The 26,500-nt window shown below is 35.2% G+C and overlaps 1 protein-coding gene across 1 annotated transcript in view; it reads left to right on the top strand.

The window, feature by feature from the left end:
* The window catches only part of ANGPT1 (angiopoietin 1), a 149,302-nt gene that overhangs the window by 73,838 nt on the left and 48,964 nt on the right, over positions 1 to 26,500 (top strand). Inside the window, exons 4-5 of the mRNA XM_053981156.1 lie at positions 5,366 to 5,598; positions 22,228 to 22,355. Coding sequence (XP_053837131.1) covers positions 5,366 to 5,598; positions 22,228 to 22,355 — 361 coding nt within the window. The remainder of the gene's footprint in view (positions 1 to 5,365; positions 5,599 to 22,227; positions 22,356 to 26,500) is intronic.

Genomic DNA, 26,500 nt, shown 5'->3' with positions numbered 1-26,500 from the left:
TGTCTATTGAGTGTTCTTATGCCATAAATAATTTGGTTTTGTGGGTTCCCACCCACTATAATGTAAACGGTGGTTTCTTCCATTGCCATTTTTTTTTCCCACAAGAGCTTTCTAAATGCTATTTTGATTTATTCTTGAAAGATTTCCCTTCTTAAGTGCCTTATGAACTCCCCTTTTTTTTTTCCCTGGAGTGTACCAGCTGCATTTAATTTATAGTGTGCCATTTGTTTCAATATGCAAGTGTAAAAAAACTTTCTATTTGCTAAAATGAAACAAATGAGGAAAAATATAATGGAATTCTGGATCTTCTATTGACAAATCATGAAATGAAATTTAAACATAAAATCTTTCTTGAATTTGCAGAAAATAATACTGGGCTAACATGTTCAGTACAAGAATTGTTGTGTGCTATAAAAATCAAGGACTCAAGAATGGTTCTTGAATGTCTGTCTGACTGTGAAAGATGAGGAAACACAATATGTCTGTCAAGATTTATTTGAAGGTTGTGATATACTAAAATATAAATCCCAATTTTACACTTCACTTATGCGATTTCAATGGAATTGTCTTGTCATTGGTATAAAAAGTAGGCTTACTGGTGCTAAGTGACTTGTTACTTTACTTGGCCCTGAGACATAAAGGCATATTTTCATATTTCCTTAAACTGAGCAGACACTATCACACTCCCAAGGTAGTATGAGTGGTCAGCACCTAACAACATAGGGAAAATTTTACTTACCTAAAAGGAAGTACAAAGAAGCTGTCTCAGGCTTTCTTTGCCAACATAATGTTCTTGCACTCAAAAGTAAGCATTGAAATCCTCTGCCCATTTGTCTTCCCATACACATATAATAAAAGAAACTTACATATATATGGCCAAATAACTTCTTTCTAGTGTGACTTGTCTTTAATTAGTGAATACCTCAACAAAGTATATGTTTTATCTGTATATTTAATAAATCATAATTTTTAAAAGATTATTTTAATGCAAAAGATGTCCATCTCCAAGATCTGGTCTATATCCTGTTCTCACATGACTAAACTGAGGATTCTGAAAACAAAGATTTAAAAAAAATCTCTTAAACTTCTGTGGTCTGGAATGGATTAGTGGTTAAACTACCTTATAAGGCAGATTGTCCAAATCAGACTTTCCTTCTCCCTTGGACAGTTGCCAGAGTGTTTCCTATATGTTCTACTTCATCACCTTTCAAAATGACAACAGCTTTCACTAGAAGTCGTTATTTGACTTCTTTATGGGTTCTCTACCCTCTCCAGCATTAGTAGAGGTTTTTTCCTGAATCAACTGGACATAGCACTGTTGCATTGAGGGGCTGCACTGAGTCATTCCATGGGCTTATATTCTGACAAAGTCAAGATATTATTTGTACCATTGAAAATAGATTCCTAGCCCCACCAAAATCACTACATTAGACATTGAGACATAGCTAATCCTTAGAAATATTAAATTTGTCTGGGTTTGGGATTTGCATGTGTGTGTTTGATTTTAAATTAATATTCTCCTAGATAATGACTCCAAAGTGTCATTATCCAATGGGTATTATTGGTATTTATTCATGTTAACAACACTTTTTTATTCACAACTTTATTCTTCTAATTCTTCTTTATTATTCAACTTTGTTCCCCAAATGCCTGATTTATTCCCCCAAATTGAAGGTTCCAATTATAAAAAACATGTCTTTGTGTGCATCTTTAGAAATAAATATATGTATATTTATATGATGCTTCTGGTGAATGATGATTTATTTTTATTGTGTTGTAGTTTCCATGAAAGTTACATGTGCCAAGATTAGTAGTATTTTCAAAAATTCAGAAATTTCAAACATATAGGAATTGTATAGGAATTTAAAATGTATAGGAAATTAATAAAGGAAACTTACTGCAAAAAAGAACCATAACATGTTACTGGAAAGTGTTATAAAAGAATGTTTCCGTCAGCCTTTTGAGGATGTTGGACTGATTCATATAGAGACAGCCTTCTTTCTGTTTTCATTAATATTTTGTGTCAGCAATAGCCATTAATGAAAATCATTAGAATATTTTAATTTTAACTCTGTCTTCACAATGTTTTAAAATTTTGAGAAAATATCTTTATCAAGCGCTCAGCAAAGTTATTTCTTAATGGTATTTGTCTGTTAGAGGTTGTCTGATGTTACAAAAAAGAGACAACAGAATGGTCTTGCCACAGTTAAAGAAACCCAAAATACCTTTTAAATTGCTTTCAATCAGTTTCAAGATTTTTTTTAATTTCCTAGCACTTTTTTTTTTTTAATTTAAATGATCTATAACAAATATTAATATAACAATACAAATGAATAATTCTGGTCATATTGTTGTCAAAAGCCATAAGAGCAGTTTTCTCATGCTGTTGAAGGATTTCTTCCTTTTGGAGCAGTCCAGTTCAGAAATCCCCAATCTGTATGAAGACTTTGCTTTTGTTCATTTGGAGATTTGACCAAAGTTTTCTCATTGTTTCATAGTAAAACAAAAATGAAAGTTTTGGACTTCTCCCAGTAATACAGGGAGTTGTCCTATCCTCAGGATTTACTTTTATTTGATACAGATTTATGGATATAGAGCCAATTGCATAAATATATATGCATTCCTGAAAATAGCACAGTTTTGCGGTTTATAATTACAGGACTTTTAATCTACATAGAAAACAACAGGAAGCAAGTGCTATGACACTTCCATCTTTCCACCACATGTTGACACACCACTCAGAAATATTAGGATGTATTATTATTAAAGCCATAAAACATCTGCTTCCTGTTTGTCTCTGTAGATGCCAAACTGTGAAGCTCTAGACATTGTCAGCTTTTCTCTTCTTGCTTGACGTGGACAGTGCTGTCCCAAATAAGACTGGATCCATCCCTCTGGATTCATTTACTATGGCCTTAGGAAGGCCACATTGGAAAACAAATAATGCAAAGCATAAATTGTGGCTGTCAAAGGCTCTTTTTTTGATATGAAATGATTCAGATATGGAAGTTATTTAGTTGTGGACATGCAGATAGGTTACTGTGGAATTAAGGATCTACGTTGCAGTGTACTGTATGGATAAGGATAAAGGGAACTTTTTTGTCTTTACTTGCTATATAACTATAAAGCTATATTCTATCTTCCTGAATGACATCTTGTCTTGAATTGAAAATACACAATATTTTAGGGGACTGTAAGATGTCAGACTGGGACTTGGCCCCACCCATTCTATTCCAGACTGTGACTAGGCCACCTTTTTCCTATTCCAAGTGCATTGATGTAACTCATCTATCAGAAAAGTTAAACTCTAGAGTCACAATCAGGACTTCAATAATTTCTGTGAAAAATTATCAGTGAATAGAATTATTCTGTAGATAGAACTGATAAATTTCAAAAGGAAGTGTGTTTCTGTGACAATATTTTATGACTAGAACCAAAACTATCTGAAGATTTTTCAAGCGTTTCTGCCAAACTAAACTACATCTGACTTTCTGCATAAGAGAGTTCAAAGGCTACCACATACATATTCTCAAAAAAATCCATGTGAATTTAGACCATGCTGTGAATCTAAACATGATGTTTAATGTTAGTGTTCAAGTGATGAAAAATCAGCAACAGCTCTGATAAGGTGCTAAAATAATTTACAGTTCTTTGGCTTCAAAATCCATATTTTTTTCAGGGTGTAACCTTCTACCATCTTATTTCAGTCCACTAAATCTTGTTATTTTGTTTCTAATTAATGAGTCTTTTAAAATGAGATATAGTCTCCTTTGTGTTTGGGACCCTAGGAAAATGTATTTTCCCTCACATCTTTTCTTTTTTGCTCCCTTTACCCAGATGCTTCTGGTTTTCACAGAACTAGACATGTTGATATTACAAAGTATGTTTTCTTCAGGATCTTTGTAAATTACACATTTATAATATTTCAGAAAAAAAATTGCTGTTTTAAAAAAAACCCTGATCTCGTTCTAGCTTACACAGCAAATTTTGGTGCCTGAATTTAATCTTTGCATTGTTATCATCTCTAACAGCTCATATTAAGGCTCTGTGATATAGAGTAGAAGCAACTCCATATGGATTTTATTACATTCCTCTGTTAGGTTAAATGGCCTAAAATTATGCAGGCATTTTGCCACTGATCTATTATCCAGAAGTAAAAACAAAGGTAGAGGGAGAGTGCAAAGAAGTAAAACCTAAGACTGACTTGAGCAGGAAGCAGTTTGTTGGCAAGTTTTTAACCACTGCTTGGTTTTTGGGCATGAGAAAGACAGTTTTGGTGTATACAACAGAAACCCCAAAGAGAAAGTAGCAGTGAAATTGAATTCATTTATTTATCTAATACTATTACATCCTTTCTGTTAAATTGCCACCACAGCATCAAAGCACTGTCCGGGAAATGCTTCTGTTCTTGGTTGACAGATATTAGCTGTCCTTTAAGTCTACAACACCACTATTTTTCTAGATGTAATCTGATATGCCTTTGATCTTGGTAAATTGAACACTTCCAGCACAGGACAGAAAGGGTACCAGAAAAAGAATATTAATCCAGAGAAAGTGTTTCTATATATGTGCAAAATTCATTATAAAATTGATGTAAGTTGGTCACATAGTATGATGCCCAACAATTTTCTGCCTGAGGAGCCTTTTGTGGAACAACCAAACATGTCTGTGGAGTGTTAGCGGGATATGTATGCCAACTCAAGGAAAAAGGGAATCCTACATTAAAATGCAGTTGCTTATTTACCTTTTGGGAAAGTTGCTTATTTACCTTGTGGGAAAACAGTACTATTCTTAATGTGAAGGCAGGTACTGCTCATCTGGTGTGAAATTCTTATCCCAGCTTCACAGATCACATCAAAAAGTATATTTATTATGGGTTCCATATACCTCAATGGTCCTCCATAACTTACAATGTTTATCTTCCACTCAGTGACAAGGCCTTTCATGAGCTCTTCTGAAGTTTGCCCTGATTTTTGTCTCATCATATTGACCCATTCTTATTACCAACCATGTTCTCTTCAATGCCCTGCTTTTCTCCCTCCTCTGCCTCAGGCTTTTATGCCTGAGCTTTTACATTCAAAAGTTTTACTGGCCCTATGATTGTGCACAGGGACATTTGTAAATCAGAGTAATACCTACATATGCAGTTCCATGCCCTTTAGGCACTACAACATGCAAACATCAAAAAATGCAGTCTTAGGGATCAGTTATGGTTGACTCAGAAGGCTGTATTATTAGATGTGACATATTTTAGAATTATTGATTTAAGTAGTGATTTATACACTGAAAATAAATGTTCTGGTTTCTGTATTATTAACTGTGTTGGCATGAGATAATATTTACTAATAGTTTTATTTCATTTTAGTGTACTTGAGCACAGAATTCTAGAGATGGAAGAAAGGCACAAAGAGGAGCTGGCCACTTTGAAGGAGGAAAAAGAGAACCTACAAAGCTTAGTCACACGACAAAGCTACATAATCCAGGAACTAGAGAAGCAGTTAAACAAGGCAACAAGCAATAACAGTGTCCTGCAGAAACAGCAGCTTGAATTGATGGATACAGTTCACACTCTGATCACCCTCTGCTCCAAGGAAGGAGGTAAGAAAGTGGAAGTATAAATATTAGAAGTACTAGGAAATTTCTTGTGAATTAAGGCCTGAACTTTTGGAAAAGCGAAACTGAGTGGTCTTATTCCAAGAAAGAAAAAGACATTATAATTGAGGAGAAAAGAGCTGATGAGGACTCACAAATCAAATAAAGTTCAGACAATGCTGAGGCTGACCCTTGTACCAACAGCCATATTTGATTCTTTGAATTTAATATCATTGAGTTTTTATATCTTGACCATAGCAGATATAGGCCAAAATTACATTGCCTTTGCACTAACAATACTGATTTGTTCCTCTGACTATCTGTCTCCTTCTGCTGGAAGTTTATAGATGCCTGTATCTCATCTACTCTTGACTTCCTTTTCAGTCAATGGAGAGAGCAGGCTACTAACCAAAGGAAAGTAATTCAGAGTTTTTTACATGTGTATGGGTTACAATATTGATGATTTTGGATATAGACTCTTATAGTGCTATAGGTAGACATCCAAGAGATTAATCTCTTCTACTGAACTAGATTTTATTTATAATAAGGGATTGTTTTTCTTTCTTCTGTCTTGCTGTGTTTTGGTGGTTTCTGGGTGCTCCAAATGAAAAAAGTAGAAATAACATGCTTTGAAAGAAGGGCTTGGCAAAGACTCTATAGGACAATTTTCCTTAAGTATGTCTTTCTTAATAAACAGTTTTCTTACAGGAACGGGGACAGAAATTCAGATAGAATTTCAATTTTCAAATGCCAAAGACACTGCAGAATGTCTTAAGAAATTCCTTTCACAAGAACTGGTCAAGGGAGGGGTCGAAGCCACTGTGCAAAATGGAAATGGTACACTTGGAAGACTATTATTATCTATGAAAAACAAGGCAAAGTCATACAGAAATGACAACATAAAAATCCTTCTGAGAAAGGTACAGGATAAACACAGAGAGAAACTGTAGATGAGTGAGTTGTGATAGTCTTTTAGCAATTGTGGAAGCATGGATCAAGGAGTTCTCTGAGAGGTATCAGACGTCTGAAGAGCCCAGCATAACAGATTTTTGTCATTCTAGAGCTTTAAGTGCCATAAACTAAAAAAAACCCAACCAAACAAACAAACAAAAAAAAACCACAACAACAAAACAAAAAAACACCAAAATACTAAAATGAAAATATGAAACCAGCAAACAACTACCCCATCGCCCCAACTGAAAACTTGTCACCTGTATCATTATTCAGTGCTCTCTCTAAGAGGCAGAACACATATTAGATCAATCAAACTATTCAGCTCAAGGCAATGTGGGTTTTCTCTCCGCTATATATTCCCATGCAACTTGTGTGGCTTAAATATAAACTGCTCCAGTCATGAGGATTACATCTCTTACTTTGGAAGTGTTGCATGCTTGGGCCAGTGTTGATAGACTACTTTTTTTAAAAAAAATGTTCTCGTCTTCTCATGTTCATTCTAAATGTTCCCTTCTGCTCATTCTGTTATATAGTTCCCTAGCATTTGGAATTAAATAACATGTTTCATAGAAGGCTCTTCTCATATCAGTAGAGAAACATTGTGATGCAATGAAAATCCTTTATTATGTTTTATGGCCTTTTGGCAAAGAAACCTGGCAAGGCTGCGTCCAAAGTGTTCTAATAAAGCTCAGGAGTATTTTAAAATAAATATCAAAATGAAAGATATATTAGTCTCATACAGAGATATATAGCAAGTTCTTTAAAGCTTAGAAAGATTTTCTAACAGTCTTGAATATGATTCAAAGAAAAAAAAAAAAAAACAACAAACAAACCAACATTTTTCCTAAACTTAGTTTCCTCAGCTGGTTGTTATAAAAACTTTGAATGAGGAATACAGAAGTGAGTGTTTCAAACTGGGCTCCTGGGTACAAATTTAGGTGCCTGAAAACCTGAGTTTTCAACAGTCTTTTTAACTTCTGAGGAACTGAGGAAGTAAATGATGCTTAGCACACTTAAATGCCCAAATATAACTTTAATAGCCTAACTAAGCCCTTGATTTTGAACTCTATTCCCTTTTGTGTATTATCATGTTCAGAATTTTCCTTGGATACCTTTGTTCTTTGAGGAGAATAACTTAACAAGAAATGTTCAAGTGAAGAAATGTTTCTTTCTTATTGTCTGATTAAGTCTAACTGACCAATGGTTTTGGTAGGTACATTCACAGCTGAAGAAGTAGCCAGATAGTTTAAGTTAAAATAATATTTTCCTGGAGCACAAGACTCCTCTAATGAAGACTAAGTTGTCTTAGTCACAACTGAAGGTTGTGCCAAAAATTAATGCCAACTTCAGTCTGCGGAAATATATGTTGAAGGTGGAAATGTATGCATATTGGGAAGTATCACTGGAGCTACTCTAAATTTACACCAAAATATGAAGTTTGGGTAATCTTACACAAATCTTGATATGCTCACTAATGATCAAAACAAAAAATGCTCCATGAGAACTGGTGTTTCCTGGGAAATGGAGAATAACAAAAAGTGATACATAAATCAGTGACACCTCTTCTGTCTTATACTTTGGTAAATATCAGTCATCTAATTTCATAAGGGATATAGCCAAAATGGAAATGGTCCAGAAAAGAATAGGACAATGGAAAAATTAGAGTCCTGGAACAATTTTCATATGAGGAGAGGAGCTGTAACATATAGATCTATTAGGTGAGAAAGAAGATATGTGGAATACTGTTATGGAAATGCACAAAATAATTAATGATAGGGAGAAAAACGAACAGCCAGTAACACTGGGAAATATTTTCCATTGATAAAAGAGAGGACTTAAGTATTTTATGTAAAGCTTACTAGATATCATAGAGATTGATAAATATTTTTTTATTATTAGAAAGCTGTAGAGATAGAAAAGGATGGGTCCTATTAAGAACTTTGGGTCTTTAATAGGGACACTCATCTTTGACAGAAATTACAACCCAAGAGAGGCATCAAGTCTGGAAAGCCAGATTGTTACTTTATGAGTATGATCAACAGAGTTGAGAGGAATTGCAAAGTATGTCTAAATACTGTGGTATTTTGAAAATGGATTTCAGTATCTCTGTCAGATTGTCCTAAATTAAAAATGCAAGTCACTATATTTTATCTTATACTTATGCCATGATATTTTAAAAATTGTCTGTCTATCTATCTATCTATCTATCTATCTATCTATCTATCTATCTATCCATCCATCCATCTATCCATCCATCCATCCATGGGTAAATTCTCTGCCAGGATAAGTCGCAGATAGGAAAATTATTTTCTTTTTCTCATAAGTTGCAGTATTGAGGATTTTCCCATTTGTGAAAGTGAAAAATATAATATAGCTAAACCAATAAATTTGAAAGCAATCTGGTGATAATCACTGTTTTTTGATTACAGAACATGAGAGACATTTACTCTGGTAATGACATAATTATATCCGAAGACTTATTTTTAGATTAATTTAAATAAATTGGGACACTATCTGAAATTTTCCTGCTAGGAGCCTATGAATAATATAGCTGGGTAGTATAGAGATGCAGAGCTGAACAGAAACTGTTTTTGTTCAGTTAAACAGTCTAACCAGCTAACAAAGTCCCTAGAACTGGATGAAAACACTAAGAAATTTGCTTTGGCACTTCCACTGTGACTAGCATATATTAGGAGAATTTCTGAAGAATATAAAGGCAAATGAGAAAGAGAAAAAAAAAAACAAAAACAAAACCAACCAAACCAAATCAACCAAACAAAAAAACATCAAAAAACAAGTGAAAAGGTAAAAGCAACACAATTTTTTTTTTTTTTTTAAATATAGCTGTACCTAAATAGAAAATCCAGATCCAATTTTCAGTGTCAGTTTTGGTACAGACCAGTTTTGGGATGAGGGCCACCTGTAAAACTTGGAATTGTTGTGAGTTAAGTTTCCAAAATACCACCCACCTCTCTCCCAGTGTGAGTGATTCTAGAGTTTCAGTTGTATGTAATCCTTCAAATAGACACTCTAACAGGTCACAAAGCCTATGGAGAGTCAAATAAATGCAGGGTACTATGGGGACTCATATGTCTCTATTTTGGCCTGTGTCTGTGGCTAAACAAACTTGTCACATTGTCTGTGTATTTTGGTATATTTTAGGCAGGGGCAAAAACCTTTGCAACATCTGCCAGTAAATTTCTACAAAATAATTTCTAAAATAGAAGCACTCTTAGACACTAGCCTTCGAAGGAAATGGTTGATCATTATGGTGAATATTAAAATAGCTATTTGAGGATGAAGTAATCTCAAAATTAAAATGTAGATAAATGCATGAAACTTTTAGTTTTCCCCAGCAAAAGATGAGGAAATAAAAACATAGAAGTGAAGGCTTGATTAATCACAGAGATATTGCATGATTATCTCCAAGACTGTAAAAGTTCTTCACCTGTAGCAAATAACAAATAGAGATCAAATTATAGCTGGATAGAAATCAAATTATTCTTAGAAAAGGTCATAAAAGGTTTTGTGCTTATTGTTTTCTTTAAACTGGTCTTTTCTCATGCTTCTTAGACTATTATTTGTCTTAGAGTATTATTTATAAAGCGCATTGCTGTCACTGTCAAACACATCTGTAACACAGTAAATAGTATTGTAAAGTACTTTCTAAGCTGCCACATGAGAAAAATTATTTATGGAGAAGATATGTAGTGCTAAAGTAGACAGCCACAATATTACTCAAAAAGCTTGTCAACCACAAAACAAGCCATATATTACAAATTATGTTAAGCAATAGATAATACAATCAAAGATGTGTATGCAAGTTCAAACTAATTATTTTAGAAAGTATATTGGTCCACTGGAAAATTATGTCTCAAGCCAAATGTTACAAAAGGTGCCCGATCAAAAATACATTGTCTTTCATTCCAGTATAAGAATATTTATTGAATTTCTATTGTGTAAAAATAATTTGCCTAACTTGTGGTAACTGCCTAGGTAGTCCTACCCACAGGATAAAGGAATGTAAAATGCAGAGGGAAAACATATTTAACCATAAATTTATTTTTGTTGTCCTATTAGTTTTTTCCTTTGGCTGTTTTCCAGACTGCATAATAATATACCTTTTTAAAATGTTTGGCCTAAACTTACTTACCTCAGAAAACTAATGGAACAGAAAAGAATGTTTTGTCATGAATGTCTGGTTTTGTGACCTCTTAGTAAAAGAGAAATGAAGAATTATCTTTCTCTTGAATCCTGACAAGATGCTAAGCTTAATTCTCAAAATCATACATGTATATGCTAAGAATTTACCTCTGAGAAGTACCTATTGACTTCATAAAGTAAATAATATGGTTCGTGGGTCTGGCATTTCAGAAAAGGTATAAGTCTCCTAGTTTATGGATAGAAAAATTAAATAGGTCCAAAAGTTCATTTGAATGGAATTAATGCTTCTTAAAGGCATAGCAATTAATTTCTTTTTTAAAAAAATTAAACAGTAATCAATCTATTCCACTTTTTAGTCCAAAGTTGATGTGATGTAAAAATTTATTCTGAAGAATAAGAAAATAGTGAGAATAGACTGAGAACTTCAAAGAAATGACCTGAAGGTTACAGCTCAGGAGAAACTCCATTGACAGAAGCAGAATTGCCTCAGCAGTGACGCTGGCCTTCTTCATTAGACAGACTTCAATAATAGACAGACCTTTTATAATACAGGCTAGTATTAAAAAAAAAAACAACCCAAAAAAACAACCCAAAATTAAAAACAAACAAACAATCAAACAAAAACAAAAAAAAACAACCAAAACCACAAAAAGCCAAAACCAAACCAAATCAAAAGTCCTGATGGGAACACAGGACAGAAAAAGAGAGCAGTCGTTTTAAATATTAGTATTTTTACCGTGTTCGATAAGACACATTTTCTGTATTATATTGATTCAACCATACACTGGAATACAATAATGAGCATATTTAAATCCACTAGATTTTAACAGCATAGAAGAGCAAGGTTTTATGGTACAGGTCTTGATTATTTTACTTCTGTTCATGGAAAGAATAACAGTACTCATCTGAGACATATTTTGAGGTGACAGCTTGTTTTTTTCTGTACCGTTTGTCTATAAATATTTCATTCCTTAAGCCCATGCCTCCTCTTGGTACCTCATCCTTGACATTATTAAGTTTTTTTTCAACATGATGAGACATAGCTGGTGAGGCTGAAACTTAGAGTGTGTCACATCAATGACTTCATTATTTTTCTTTCAAAACATATAATCTTTTTTTCCAGGTGCACAGAAGATTCTGTTCAACTTTGGCTGAAAGCTGTAGGTCTGAGGTGGATCAGCATTGTGCTTGAAACATTGTTTAAGAAACGAGTTCATGCATGAAGAGACAGACTTTTTTTTTAATATCAAAAATTGGATTATAATTATCAATGCATTCTAATATACTGCAGTGTAAGAGCAAAGCATGATGCTTTTGATATGCTAATTAATTTTTAAAATTTTTATGGTTAAGAATTAATTAAAAACCTCAGACTTTATGATAGAATACCTACATAGAATGCCTACACCAAAGCTTTAAACAAAATCCATATTAATGTACTGAAATCATATAGTGTTCCACTTTTTAACTTCCCTGAAGATGTCAAAGCAGATAACTTCAGCTAAGGTTGACATTATATGTTCAAGATTATGGAAAAAATCAATTTTCTCAGTTTTTCTTTACTTCCTCCATCTTTAGAGATTTTATGAGCATGAGGTTTTCATTTTTATTAAGATATTCTAAAGCGTAACAGAAGTACTTTTAGTTTAAAAAGAGATCAGAAGATCACTATCAGAAAATGTTTACCAGCATTTCACAAAGCTCACTATTTCAAAGATACATTCCATTATGTGATCTGCTCTTATTTATATTTTGAAAGTTGGAGAAAAACTGAATCTTTCTTTTGGACTCAGTGTCGGGGAAGAGGGGTCCCCTTACCCTTACTGTGGCTGGATCCTTTTGAGCAAATGAACTGGAGAGTGCTGCAGGATTGCAGTCAGAGGCTGCTCGGACTTTATGCAGTCGTAGAGATGTTCAGTTAAACACACACACCAGCACCAGTTTTTGTGTTTCTTGTTTTTTATGTTCAGGTGCTATATAATTCCTACTTTCGTTGAAGACTCTCTTTATTGATATGTAATTTTCAGAAATGTTCATAAAGTTCTATTTTTTGGGTTTTTTTGGGGTCATTCTTATCTGACTCACCTGACATTTTCAGAGTTTAGGTCTGGACTTCTTTTAGATCAACAAAGTCACTTCTGTCCAAGTGAGTTTTTTCATGATGAGGTGACTTACAACTAAAAGTACCCTTTTTTCTCCATATTATCTGTTATCTCCATATTATTTTCTCCTTTTTTCTCCATATTATCTGTTAAAAGGTAATGATGTTAGTGTTGATATTTATATGATCACTACCTGTGTTGTTTTTTTCTAAAACTGAAAAAAATCAATTCCAAATCATCACGTTTTAAAAATAAAAAGATTTTCGTACCAAGCTTAGATAAAAATACCTTAATTTCAAAGTTATGCTTTATGATGAAGTACAACAAATTATATTAGGTAGTAGCAACTTAGGCTGTAATTGAATAGAAATTAATTTCTGAAATAAGTAAATTTGAATGTGCAGCATTTGAAATTTATGTCAGTGGAAAAATAAATTCTTCAAAACAGAACTGTGAATTCTGATATTTTATCCCTATTAACTTGCTGATGATCACAGCAGGACCTCAATATTTATTTGTACTGAAAATTTTATACTGGAAGTGCATATAAATTCTTGATTGTTGGTCAATGCCAAATCCCTCTTCACTCAGTTTTGTGAAACTGGCATTATTCACACTCACACCAAAGATGTTGCAGAGAATATCAGCATATATAAACCAACTAACAGCACTGTTGGTGTCACCCAAATGGCTTGTTAGTAAAACATTTCTTTGTATGCATACCATTGCTCAGATGGAAGCATCAAATGCACGTTAGGATGTCTGTGTGGAAAAAAAAAAAATCAATTAAAGAAATATGGACACTAGAAGTATAAAACAATGCCAGGAACTTAATCTCCTTGTACAGTTAGTGAAAGACTTCTTTAAATCTCCTCTGAGTGAATAGCTAGTTACTCACAAAATTGCTATCTCAAGCAGAAACTCTTAAGGAACTATATTGCAGCTGGATAATTAAGTGTCTTTATCTCTTTGTAAATGGGCCATAAGGCATTCTATCGCAGCTCACTAATGAGGAACATTTTATGGTATTCTTAAGTGATTCTTTCAAATGCACAGTGATTTGAAGTATTATTGTTCTTGCCAGTCACTAAGGCTGGATTTATTGGGAAACAAACTTGATAACTGTAGATAATTTATTAGGTATTAAATAATTATGCCCTGGAGAGGGTGAAAGCTCTCTAATGTCGTTTTCCAAGACCGAGTTAATTCCTGCAGCCCTACAGGAGGGAAATTCTGCTGTAAATGATTTATTTAATAACTAGTTGGATAGCTTGAGTGCTCTCAGTATGCAATTGTTTGCCTTTCTTACTGCAGGCTCTTAAAGGCTGTGTGGGAGGGCAAAGTAATGTTCTATTAGCTGCTAAAACATTTCTCTAAATGTTAACTTGAGACATCTAATTGACTACACCTTTTCTCTTTCTTCCCCACGTTAAAAGTATTGATCTCAAATTCTTCTATGTAATGAACCTTAGTGCTCCTAATAAATCTGGTACTGGACTAATGCCTAGGCTGGTAGAGTCATTGTAGCCCTGCTAATTGCATTTCAGCATGGCCTGGTAGTTACTCTGGATTGTATTTAAGCAAGGTTCACACACCTCTTTGGGCCTCCCACATGCAGTGAGGACAATGCATGTGGCCATTAAGGTCTAGAGTTTGAGAGCAAAGGGACTATTTTTGCTTTTGTCATTTTTCCTTGGAAACAAAATCTTTCCACTTCTCCATCAAGTCCAGGGACCGTAGGGTCACACAGGGGTGAATCAAGATCATTGAGCTCCTACAGCAGAATAAACTAATATAACCAACAAAGAAACAAAACAACAAAACAACCAAGCAACCAAACAAAATCCCTTACCTTGCCACCCCCTTTTGCCCCCACAACAAATCTAAACACTTTCTGCAAGATCTCCTGTTATCCGATTCATTCTGTGGCTATGGAACCATTCCACAGCCAACAGATATAGCCAGACTAGCACTGCTCCCTGTAAGTGATATTCTGTGATTGCACCAGAATTGGTGCAAGTTTGGGGTTAGGACTAAGTGCTCCCTTAGACATTCAAAATGTGCATGTGTATTATACACATACTGTCATAGAGTCTGAATATTTTAATGAAGGCATTTTCTATTGTCATCATTCAGCAAATAAATTTACCTAAGGAAGAAATTCTGGAGTTTTATTTTCTTTCACCTTCTAAAACACCCATATGAATTGAAGGTAAGCTCCCACGGAGAGATTGAATGAAAGATGCAGGAGGTGTTACTCACTAGTTAATGGCCCAAATGAAAATATTATTTTTAAAATTGTTACAAAGGAATAGACAGGAAATCAGAAAAAAAATATACCACATAATCCATGGTGTGTTCAAATACTGCATAAAGTATTGGAACCCACATTGCACAAAAAAAATCTACAAAGACACATGACTGAGCATGTGAAATACCATTAATTAAACCTATGACAGATACTTCAGGTGGTGCAAAAGACGATAGAAGGAGATTGCAGTAGAAATTGCAGGTGGCTTGTAGAGCATGGGTGCAGACTTACTGACACTTTCAGCTAAGAATGCAGTGTCACCAGCTGGAACACTCTTGTTAAAAGCTGACAAAGGGAAATTATCCTTCCCATGGTATGTGTATGGAGTTCCTTGGTATGGGACGCTGAATGACGAAAATTGACGTGGCTTCAAAAATGGAGACATTAACTGGAGAAATGAATGCAAGAGAATTCTTTCAAAACCTATTAAAGATGCAGATATTACATCTGGTGGAGGAAGAACTTATTCTGTAAAATCCTGGATATGCTTTCCTGCGCTTATGCTGCTCTCCAGTCCTCTGCTTTGAACAGCTGTTCGTACTGAAGACTCTTCAGGCCACTTGTTAGCCAAGATCTTGAAAAATCTTAGGGCCCTCCTGAGGAGAAAAGTCCTAAAGAAAAAGAAAATAAAAATAAAATAAGTAATTATGAGAGTATAAGAAGAAAAAACCCAAAGATGGTGGTTGAAAGTAGTGAGGAAGCCCCATGACTTCTAGGGTCCTGATGCTGGAGATGGGACACTGGAGAGGCTGGATCAGTAAAGTAACTTGGGATATCTAGTCTTATAACTTCATTTGGGAATAATGGGGGCCTTGACAAAGCAGTTTTATAAATCAATATCTGCAAATTTATAATCTATAAACTTGATTATGGAACAATAGTTCCCAGAACATAAATATTTTATTCCAGTATGTCAAAATGAGCTTTCCAAATTGCCAGTGGCCTGCTCATTTTGTCAGATTCAGAGCAATGTCACAAAGGAATATTGGCTTTAAAAGCATTTTGATGAATGCATATTTTGTTGAAAGGAAAATGCCTGTCCAAACTCTAGTCCTAAACTTCCTTTCACCTCCCTAGTAAACAAACATGAGTACACAAGCATGCACAATGATGTATCCGAGAAGACTGCTGGACTCCAAGACATACAGAAGCAGCTTTCAGACTAATATCCTCCCATTTTGTTTTTTTTTTTTTTTTTTTTTTTTAATTTTCAGACTTTATGGAGATAAAGGCAAAACACAGAATTAGTAAAGTAGGAAAAAATGTTGACGTTGGAGAAAGTTTTGAATTAGGTGGTGATAGTTTGTCTTTATATCAATTAGAATTTTGTAGTAACTATGTATAAATTCACATTTAAAACTTTTAGTTGACTAGCTAGATGCATAAAAAGCTCCTGATATTTTATCAAGAATAAGTAACTGTAATATTTTTTATTACATACATCTCAATGGATTTTCATTTTCTAATTATTTTTTTGCATTGGCTATATTGAGTGACAGTGGTAGCTTTAACAATCCAGAAACAAGTTTTGTGGAAGAAAAACAGATAGTGTGTAATATGTACTTGAATGAAAATATGCTTTCAAATCCATTTTAAGAGGGACCCAAGTGTGCTCTTGCACAGCTATCATTTCAGTTCGTAGGCATCACTATAGTTATCTGGAGAGCATACCTGAATTGAAATCAGCCTTCAGGTTTGTTCTTTTTCTTCTGGTTTGTGTAACATTTGCTGCATAATGGTGTTGTCACAGGGTTGTCTTGTTGCAGGCAACATCAGGTGTCACAGTCAGCTATTAGGTTGCAGTTTAATATTTGTTCTCAAGTGGAGGTTGGTATATGCAAGGGGAGGACACTGAAACAGCAGACTATACTTCTGGCTGTAAGTCAGCAAAATCTGTAAGTCTTTGCATATTTTTCCTCCTCAAAACAAAAAAAAAAATCTTCACCTTATTCTATCAGATTTGTTTGTGGTTGCTGCTGCTGAGTTGGGGAGCATATATCCATGTGTGGGCAGTGTTCAAGGCCTCCTCACTGGGTAACAGTTTGAGTAACATCCTTTGGATAACATTAACAAACTGTTCTGGATTTGATTCTTCACAAGCCAGGCATTATTTGTCATTATAACTGGAATTTTGTTGGTGCACAGCAGCTGCACTCAAATGGCTGGGAAAGAGGTCAGAGACACAGTGTCACCTACAGAAATGCAGGATTCCCCACAATATGTTTGGAACAATGACAAGATCAAGGCAAAATTTATTTTCAGTCAGGGTCTAGACAGAAACCATCATTTGGCAGTCCTTGTATGAACCTGTCCTGGAATGTAGCAGCTTTAGGTAAAAACCATCAATTTACAACCTTCTCCTTTTTTGATTTTTTTGGAGTTGCTCAACAGGGGACATAATTTTAACCTCAGATACTTTTGATAGCACATCTAAAATTTAGGTCAATTATATATGCCAATAAGATATGTAGAAAGACTTTTTCTTTCTGAATTTAAAAGCATTAATTATTTTTAAGTGCCTTTTTGGTGCTTCTAGTCTATAAGAAAATTAGATTTATGTAAATAGAACATAGAAACAATGAAAATATAATAATTCACTCAGACACTAAAGAAACCTCTGCATATCTGTCCAAATAAGTCATTATTATGCAGAAAAACAAACAGCTGTTTTTCATTTGTTGTCAGTATCACTAAAGGACATAAGAGTCTAGTGATTAACTCAGTCTCAACTGATTTCACAAACATAGCAGTTCAGATCTCAAATAATTTAGGAAGTACGATTGTGATTTATTGATTCAGTCAACATAATGAACTGCATTTTAACATTCTTTACTGCTTATAGACAAGCTGTGTTATTCACCAGATATCTGATGGAGACCTGAAAAGCAATGAGACAACTTAATTTTCTCAAAACCAACCAGAAATCTCAGTTTAAAAAAATCAAGTAGATTATTTTAATTTTTTTCCTAGTTGAGATGAAATTAGATAATTTTCATACAGCTAGGAAAAACAGATATTGGATGCTTTCAATTTCATATTCCTAGAGGAGAATACTAGATTAGTAAATATTTCAGAAGCTACTTATTCTTAGTAGTCAGTTGGTATTTCTTTAAACCTGGGCAAAAAAAGAAAACATTCTCCATTTGTGATAGCTATTAGGAAATAAACTAATTAACTATTGATTTAATTTTACAACTGATAGCAGAAAAATAGTCTCACTCTACACTGGGCACACATAACTATCAATCAGTTAAATTTCCCTGACTACTGATATGGGGGAAAGCCCTATATATCTGAGCTCTCTCACCTGCAAGCACAGGTAAATAAATAAAACTAGAAGGGCTTCAGCCTCAGGGGCTGACCTTGGCTTTCTACTGAGAGTTGATATCCTGGGAGCAGGTGCAGCAGAACACTGCTCAGCCCTGGTGCTGCACAGCCCATGGGTTAACAGAGACCACATTGATTTGGGTTCCTGTTCATCCACAGGGCCTGGGCAGTAATGGATGGCATTTCCTGTACTGCCTGGGCTCCAGTCATCATCCAGGCCACTGAGGAAAAGGAACAGCTGAAGGACTGATAACTGAAAGAAATAATCTTCATCAAGTAGGGGAAAACAGATAGCTCAAGGAGAAAGTTATTGGGATAAAAATTACCCAGAAGACTTTTGGCAGTGCAGTGAAAAAGTTATTATTGGTTCTCCTTCTGTTCAGCAAAACAGGGCTTTCCACACAGGCACTGCTGCTTTAAAGGAGCATGACCAGTTTATTCATCTAGAGAAGGCAATCAGAAAACCCTCCCAGGTTCCAAATCTTGGCTAAGCATTCCGGTTTAAAAAATGATAATATTATTTTGCTTGACATAGACTTATCTTTTTCTTCAGGTACATAAAACTCTGTCATAAGCATTGTATATGAAAACAGCTAAACTAACATTAGAAGTTTGTGTAAAGTCAATATCTTGAAGCTGACTAAGGAATTTAGTGGTTACCTATTTGGTTTTAGAACTAATTTACTTGAACTTACTTTTAAAAAAAAATACACATCTACCATATGTGAGCCCATACATCATTCAGGGGCTTTACTTGATGTATAAAGGATTCAAGGTCTATGTAATGTTGTAGAAAAAAATAGTCTAGGGTTATAGTACGTCGTTTGGAAACTGTATGGAATATTAAGTAAGAAAAACAACAGCAAACCTTAGAGAAAACATATTTTATGCTAAAAGCACATTACCAGTAACATTCCTGAGTATTAATTTTCTGTCAAGTTTGGGCTGTTCTTGCAAATTATAGTGTGATGCATTAAGAAAACCTAAACTTTGGCTAGTCATGCTTAATATACTGTGCTGCAATCTGTAATAGTATAGGCCCTTGTGAAGGAGCTGGGCTTTTCTTCCAGTGGGAGCACCAACTCCTGAGAGAGGAGTGAGAGGCATCCAAAGAAAGCCATCTTCTCCTGGCTACAGTGGAATAAAACCCCTGGTGCAGAAAATCCCAAATGTGTATTGGATTGCTTAGTTTTTAGGAAATTACACGTTTGGTCTCAGTGTGATCTCAGCTACTTCAGCTGTCTGAATCTAAGAGGAAAGATGGCCATATCTATGACATTTATCTTTTTCAACCTCATCTCTCACACAAACAGCCCTTTTATTGTGTTTCTTTTAGTTTTTAAGTATGAGAAGATAATTTATTTCTAAATTCCTAGATTCCTAGAGATCCTTCTTTTTAGACAGTTACCAAAGCTCTTTGCTATGCTATTAAAATCTTACCTTGTTTATAATTTTAATGATATAAACTTTAGAACATACTCATGATTTCTTTTGTCTAAGTTTCAGTTATATAGGACCCAAATTCAAATTTCCTTTATTGAATCTTAATAGTTATTTCCAAGTGGTTTTCAATGTGTGTATAACACTCATGTAAAAGGTAAGATAATCTTGCTGCATACAGCTAATAAAATATAAGTGTTTTAAGACTGAAGGAAATGAGCAGTGCCTCTGCACCACTAAATAATTTTGAGGCAGGAGAGACTGATGTCTCCAGTTGAAACAACAGCATTAGAGTATTTCAGGTCAGAAAGAATGGATCTATTCTAAAGCCCTCTGAAATCAATGAGAGGCTTTGCTTTAACTCCTCTAGGCTTTGGCTCCAGCCCCAAGTAATTATTCAGGTTGGACTTTGGCCACAGATACTAACACCATCTGCTTACAGAAAGTACCATGAAGTCTTTAATTAACACAAGTCACGAGGGCTTCAGTTCTGTGTCTTATCTAAAAAATGTCACTTTTGAGAGAGTGTACAATTGATGTGCACCTTGCTAAGGACCTCACTCCCTGCCATCTCACAGGGAAGGGTGTAATCTACAGCACTGCCAGTACTACCTTTTGGAAATATGGCTAAGTTTCAAAGCCATTGATTTCCTAATTGAATTTCATATGCAAATATATAAATTAGGTTTTATTTTTGTTGATGGTGTTGAATAAAAATAACAAACATGAAGCAAATACATGGAATGGGAGAATAAAGTGATTTTTGTTTCTTAAAATAACATTTCAAAATAATAATATAAAATTCATAAAAGGGAAAAAATAATATCATTTTTGTGCTAAATGCCTACCTAGAGAGCAATATAATCTTAGTGTCAGGATTGGATTTCTCTCTATTTTTCTATTTTCACCTTTTCATGGAATGACTGAAGTAAAATGTTTAACCTTTTTTTTACCTCAATTTCCCTGTCTGTGAAATGGTATTAATACCAAGTGCTCTAGCAGGAATTTGCCATCCTAAAATGCTGCTTGGAGGTGTTCAAAGGGAAGATAGTACTTCAAACTTCATGCCATTGTCATTATTCTCACCACCCATGTAGTCCCACATATAGTCTGTGTACACCCCGTGTAGTCCCACATGCTGTGCAAGGCCATTGCCTTGTTGCACATCAGTGTCACCTTTGCAACAGAGGCCATTTCACTCAGAGTGAATAAGATGTAGTCCCTTTTGTATCTATAACTCACACTTTCAAGCCAAAAATGAAAAAGAAGTATCTTTCACCAGAGGATGAGTGTGTCTGGAAGACTTAAATATTGTATCCTTATTGTAGGGATTAATGAAGTGCTGGCCCAAACCCTGCACATCACTTAAGGACATGTTTAACTTTAAGAATCTGAGTAGACAAATGGATTTCCATGGGAATACTGATGTGCTTAAAATATGTGTTGTTGGAATAAAATATCCTTCACTATTGTGTGGGGTCATGCTACTTTTGTTTGTGAAAGTGAAGAGCACTCTCAGATTTTACTCCTTCTACAGGGAATTTCCTGGTTGTTCAAAACTGGGATTCTCAACATTTTGCACTCCTGATTTCTCAGCCCAGACTCATATATATATGGTCTGTATGTAATATACAGGATCAAGATCTGCACTGGTGTTACAACATTAACTGTTTCCTTGTGCTGAGCGAAAATGAATCCTATAAATCTTGCCTCTAGACACCTGACCTCAGTAGCACTGCTTTTTCTTTTATTGTATTTAGCAACCTTTATGAATGTAGATATGAAAATAATTAAATTATTCTCTACCAAAAAAAAAAAAAAAAAAGAATTAAGCAAGCAGCTGCCTTGCTCCAAGCTCCTATGCTGCTCGAAACTCATTACTTCATGAAGAGCACAAACTCTCTCCTTCCAGCATTGGTGTCTTAGGTGAACATCTGTGTCAGATCACAACACTGAACATGTTTTCCACCTTCATGTGCCATCTCTGGGGCATTCTTTGGCAACCTCCCAGGTACGGCTTTAGTCAGAGGCAACACCTGCAGGGGCACAGAGTTTTGCACTCAGAAGGAACATGCTATGTTACCTCTCAGCAGACAGGATGCTCTGTTTAGCTATTTGTGTCATGACTTCTCCTGATGCCTACTTCTGCCATCTGTCCAAAAGCTTTGTACTAGTTCTTTACTAGAATTTTCCAAATGCATAAACTGTGTAAGAAACAAAGTACAGTTATTACTGTGCATTTTTAAAAGGGATGCAGTGTGCAAAAGTGGACTTCCTAGATACAGAAATGCCTAGACTGTTGTTCTAACTTATATTATCATGTCTTTTGTTTTGCAGTTTTACTAAAGAATGCAAAAAAGGAAGAAGAAAAGCCATTCAGAGACTGTGCAGATGTATATCAATCTGGTGTTAACAAAAGTGGAGTCTACACTATTTATATTAACAATGTGTCAGATCCTAAAAAGGTAATGACTAGGTTTATTTTCTTGTTTGTTAATATGATATTGCTCTGAACTGAGTGTTTTGAGCCTTTATTGAAGTTATCATTCCACAAAATATTATACTGGTATAAAAATCTTGTCTACTATTTAGTCTTTAAAAAGTACAATAGACTGAGAAAATGATTAACTGTATTATTCCAGACATTCTTCTTTCCTGCTGACAGAAAATCCTTCCTAAGTTCCAACATACACTCAGTAGTTGACTCACTTCCTCCCACTTGGCAAACTCAGTTAAATCAGACTACGGCTGCAAATAAATCTGCAATAAAATTTAGAAGTGAATTTGTAAAGTGTGATAATGAGGAAACTGATCTTGGGGATTATCTGGTAGCACAAGGAAAGAAATAGCAGAATGAGTAGTTTTTAAAGATAAGGATTTTAAAAAATTCTGCTTCTCTTGTAGGGGACAGGGAAAAGCAGTTTTGGCTGTAAAGAACACAACATGCTGAGTGCCAGCACTGCCTGAAATTATGAAGCATCTATAATCCCATCCTTCTCAAAAAAGAGATTTGGGAGGGGGGTTCTTTTAGGCAAACAAAACATTAGTCTGTATAAGAGATTATTTTTTTTGCAAGGCTTTTGTTGCTAAGGGTACCTGAGTCAGGAACTAAGGTCAGGAACATGAGAGGATGATCTAAACCCAGCTCATCTGTGGAGGAATGTTGTCTGTCCCTCTGACAGGGCACTTTTGGGAATAGCCACCAAGACTAAGGGCTGATTACCTGGGAAATACAGTGGTGGCCATAAAGTGGGCCAGACAGGAGGGAGGGAACCACTTCTGTCAAGTCAATTTATTCTTACTGCAGTAAAATAGTGACCCTGCAAACATAAAAAGACTGTAAAAAATGTTACCAATATTACGGTTTATAGCAATATTATGATCATATTAAGATATGCTAACCTTGTTCCTAAGTGGAGTTTGGTATTAAAAAAGGCCTTTGGAAGCCTGTAAACATCAAGATGTTACAGTTTAGCAAGGAATTAGAGTTCATTAAGCCATGAGTAGCATTGAGGTGGGAGAGCTTTATGGACCAAGATCAACATAATTCTAGTAAATGTGAATGGAAAAATAATTGACATGACATAAAATGCAGATATCCCTGAAAGCATTACTGAGCAGGACAAGAATAATAAAAGAAATTCTGTAGATGCTGCTGCACTCAAAAAGAGAGGTAACAATCATGTCCAAATCGCATATACCAATTGGCGCTAGTTTTGTTAACCTTACTGAAGCTCATAAACCATAACCAGAAGCTGGACTGCAATTAAAAACAATGGTTACCTGGAAACACTCATGCTTCTGGTATATTTGCCTCAAACCCACTTCACTGGCAATATAAGGACAGTGACACAATGGAAGCCATCCAGTGTTTCCACTATATCCCTGATTACAGACACTGCTATCAATCAACACAGGTATCACAACTCAGCTGGTGCCATTGCATTAAGTTTTCCTGGAGGGCTCCTGTTTTAGCAAGAAAAGGCAGGAGTGTGTGTTTCTGTGTGTTGAGGGCATTTCTGATACACCTGTTTGTGCCTTGCCCTAGCAGTCACACAGCAAGAGCTGATCCCAAGCGTGTCCATGTTAGTCAAGTGAGGAGTGTGATTGCTTTAACAGGTGTTTTTTTAGACATTAAGGTCATTTAAACAAGCTGTAAGGTAGTGCTGTGCAGATAGCTGAACTAACTCCAGCTGAGATAGCTTCAAAATCACATCAATGCAGCACTGTGCCAGCACTAATTAGCCCAGAGGTAGCACCATGCAGACACAGTCAGATTGCTCTAATATCGTGATAGGTACTGCATGGAGACAGACTTCCTTTTTTAAAGCCAGCCTAGTTGTCTGGATTACCACAATGCAATGCACAGTTCTGGCATGTCTTAGGAGCCCTAATACATTATTATCTTCTGCATTACTCAGAGTCACAGACAACTATCTCATTCATAACAATTTTATACATCAGACTACTTCATTTTATATTTTCTAAGGGATAATTACTAGAATCCTGATATTTAATGGAAAATACCTTTGTCATACAGACAAATGTTACTCTCAGTTTTGGTGTTTTGTTGGTTTCACATCCATATATTCACAAAAAAATTATCTTTCATGCCATTTACATACCTCATTTTTATATTCTCACGCATGCTTTAGATTGCAATTTTTGCTTCTTGTTCTTAGCTTCAAGAGTTCATTAATATTGTTCATTAGCCTTCAAGCCCTTGATCAAAATTAGTGTTTCATATCTGTTTAAAAGGATCTTAATAATATTCCATATTTTTATATAGAAAGAGAAAATGATAGAATTAAACTATTAAGCTAATTAATTGGCTTACTTTGACATGTATATGTGCAGTGCCTGATAATGTGGACAATGATTACTCTGAGGGAAAGAAAAGGCAAGAAGAATCCTCTCAGTCCCCAGCAAAGTCAGGGTGAGCTACAGGGGAAGCAAGGTTTCTGACGAGTAAGGGAGCAGTGAAAGTAAGGTTGTCTCCATTTTGGAGTTGAAAGAACCAAGTCACCTTAGGGTAGGCCAGGTGTGATTGGTCTGACTGCAAGCAGGACCTCTGCATGTGCCCTTGGATCAATGTATTGACTTGCCCACTGCCTCCCCCAATGCCCCCACAAAGGTTACCAACCTCTGGGTGCTCTACTCTGAAAATGTAATGTTATCCAACCCTGCTGCTGGGCTCCCTGTATCTGTGTCCTTATGGTTCTGCAAAAGCAATTGCTATGGCTGTGGTCTTCACTCCTCCCCCTTTACTTTCTTCTTGTGGATTTCCCACTAAATTGGTGCTGATGCCCTCTCTGAGCATATCTGTCAGAATTTTAACCCATTAAATGTAGGCTATGCCTCTGGACTGTGCAAACTGTCCTCCAACATGGTGGTCATCAGACTGTTTCTGCATAGCACAGACACATTCCCTGAATCTCAAAGGTCTGGTCTTGAGCTTGTTGCTCCATGCCAGTGAGGTAGATTTGTGGGGTCTTAGTGTGCATGCACTTGAAATGCAATTTATAGAAATTTCATATCTTCCATTTACTTTAAAATTGAGGTTATCTCTGAATGCTAATTATAAAATTTTAAATAATTTAGTCCATAAAGCTGAAATAAGTAGAAATAATCCCATATTTGCCTTTTAGGAGCTTAAGAATTTTTACCCATGCATTTAAGGAAGAGCAAGAGTGGAATATTTTGGATGGTCTTTTATTCTAAGTCAGGATATTTTATTAATTATAAAATCAGAAAATATAATGCATAGCATACAAATTCAGCCACTTTTTTTTCATCCTTTTCTAATAGAGGGTTAAGTATCAGAACACATTAAGTGGTGTTAAATGACTGAGTGCCTTGATCTTTTCTGGGGCAGATGTGGCTAAAGCTATGCACAGTAACATCTACAATCACTGTGGAACTCCTGTTGATATGGGCAGGTGTTTGTGTCTATCACTGTGGAAAGTGCCATAAAATGACAGCAAGGGAAAAAGGTGCTGCTGGCAAATCTTTTTTTTCACTGTGCAGTTTTCTCTTTCAATTTGATATATTATTCAGAAAACTTTTTATAGTCTTTTTATAGGTATTTCATTATAATGTAGTATGAAAATCCCAAAATTTGCATGTGTCCTTAAAATGAGAAATCTCAATACAGTCGAGAATTTACTGCTTTAAAAATTGGCAGTGGATCATGGGAGCTTGAAATGACTTATAAGGAAAGTAAATCCATCTTTTAGAAATTCTCACCGTAAATCAGACTAAAGACATTAAATCCTGTAGATAAATGTTTTGACTCACAGTGGCTTCCCTAAAGAAGGAATAGGGCCAAAATATTTGTCTAGAAAATTGTGGGTTTTCTTGTGGTTACCCTGAATCTAGTTCATGTTTGTCCTGGTATTCTATTTCCTTCCTGCACTTTCACAGGGACTTCACTTGGCATGCCTAGTGCAAATTAAAACAAAAACACTTGCATATTGTTACTATGACAGTTCTTATGAGTAGGAGAAATTTAGAATGGCTTTTCCTGAGGCTAGAATATGGTCTTCTAGTCAACTGCAGGACAAATTTTTATTTAACTGTATTGGATAGTAACCTCCAATTTGTCAAAGCA

This window comes from Vidua macroura, chromosome 1 (genome assembly GCF_024509145.1).
Source record: "Vidua macroura isolate BioBank_ID:100142 chromosome 1, ASM2450914v1, whole genome shotgun sequence".
In the NCBI taxonomy this organism is placed as follows: Eukaryota; Metazoa; Chordata; class Aves; order Passeriformes; family Viduidae; genus Vidua; species Vidua macroura.
Note: the sequence above shows the minus strand (reverse complement) of the source record. Positions and strands in the feature narration are given on the sequence as shown.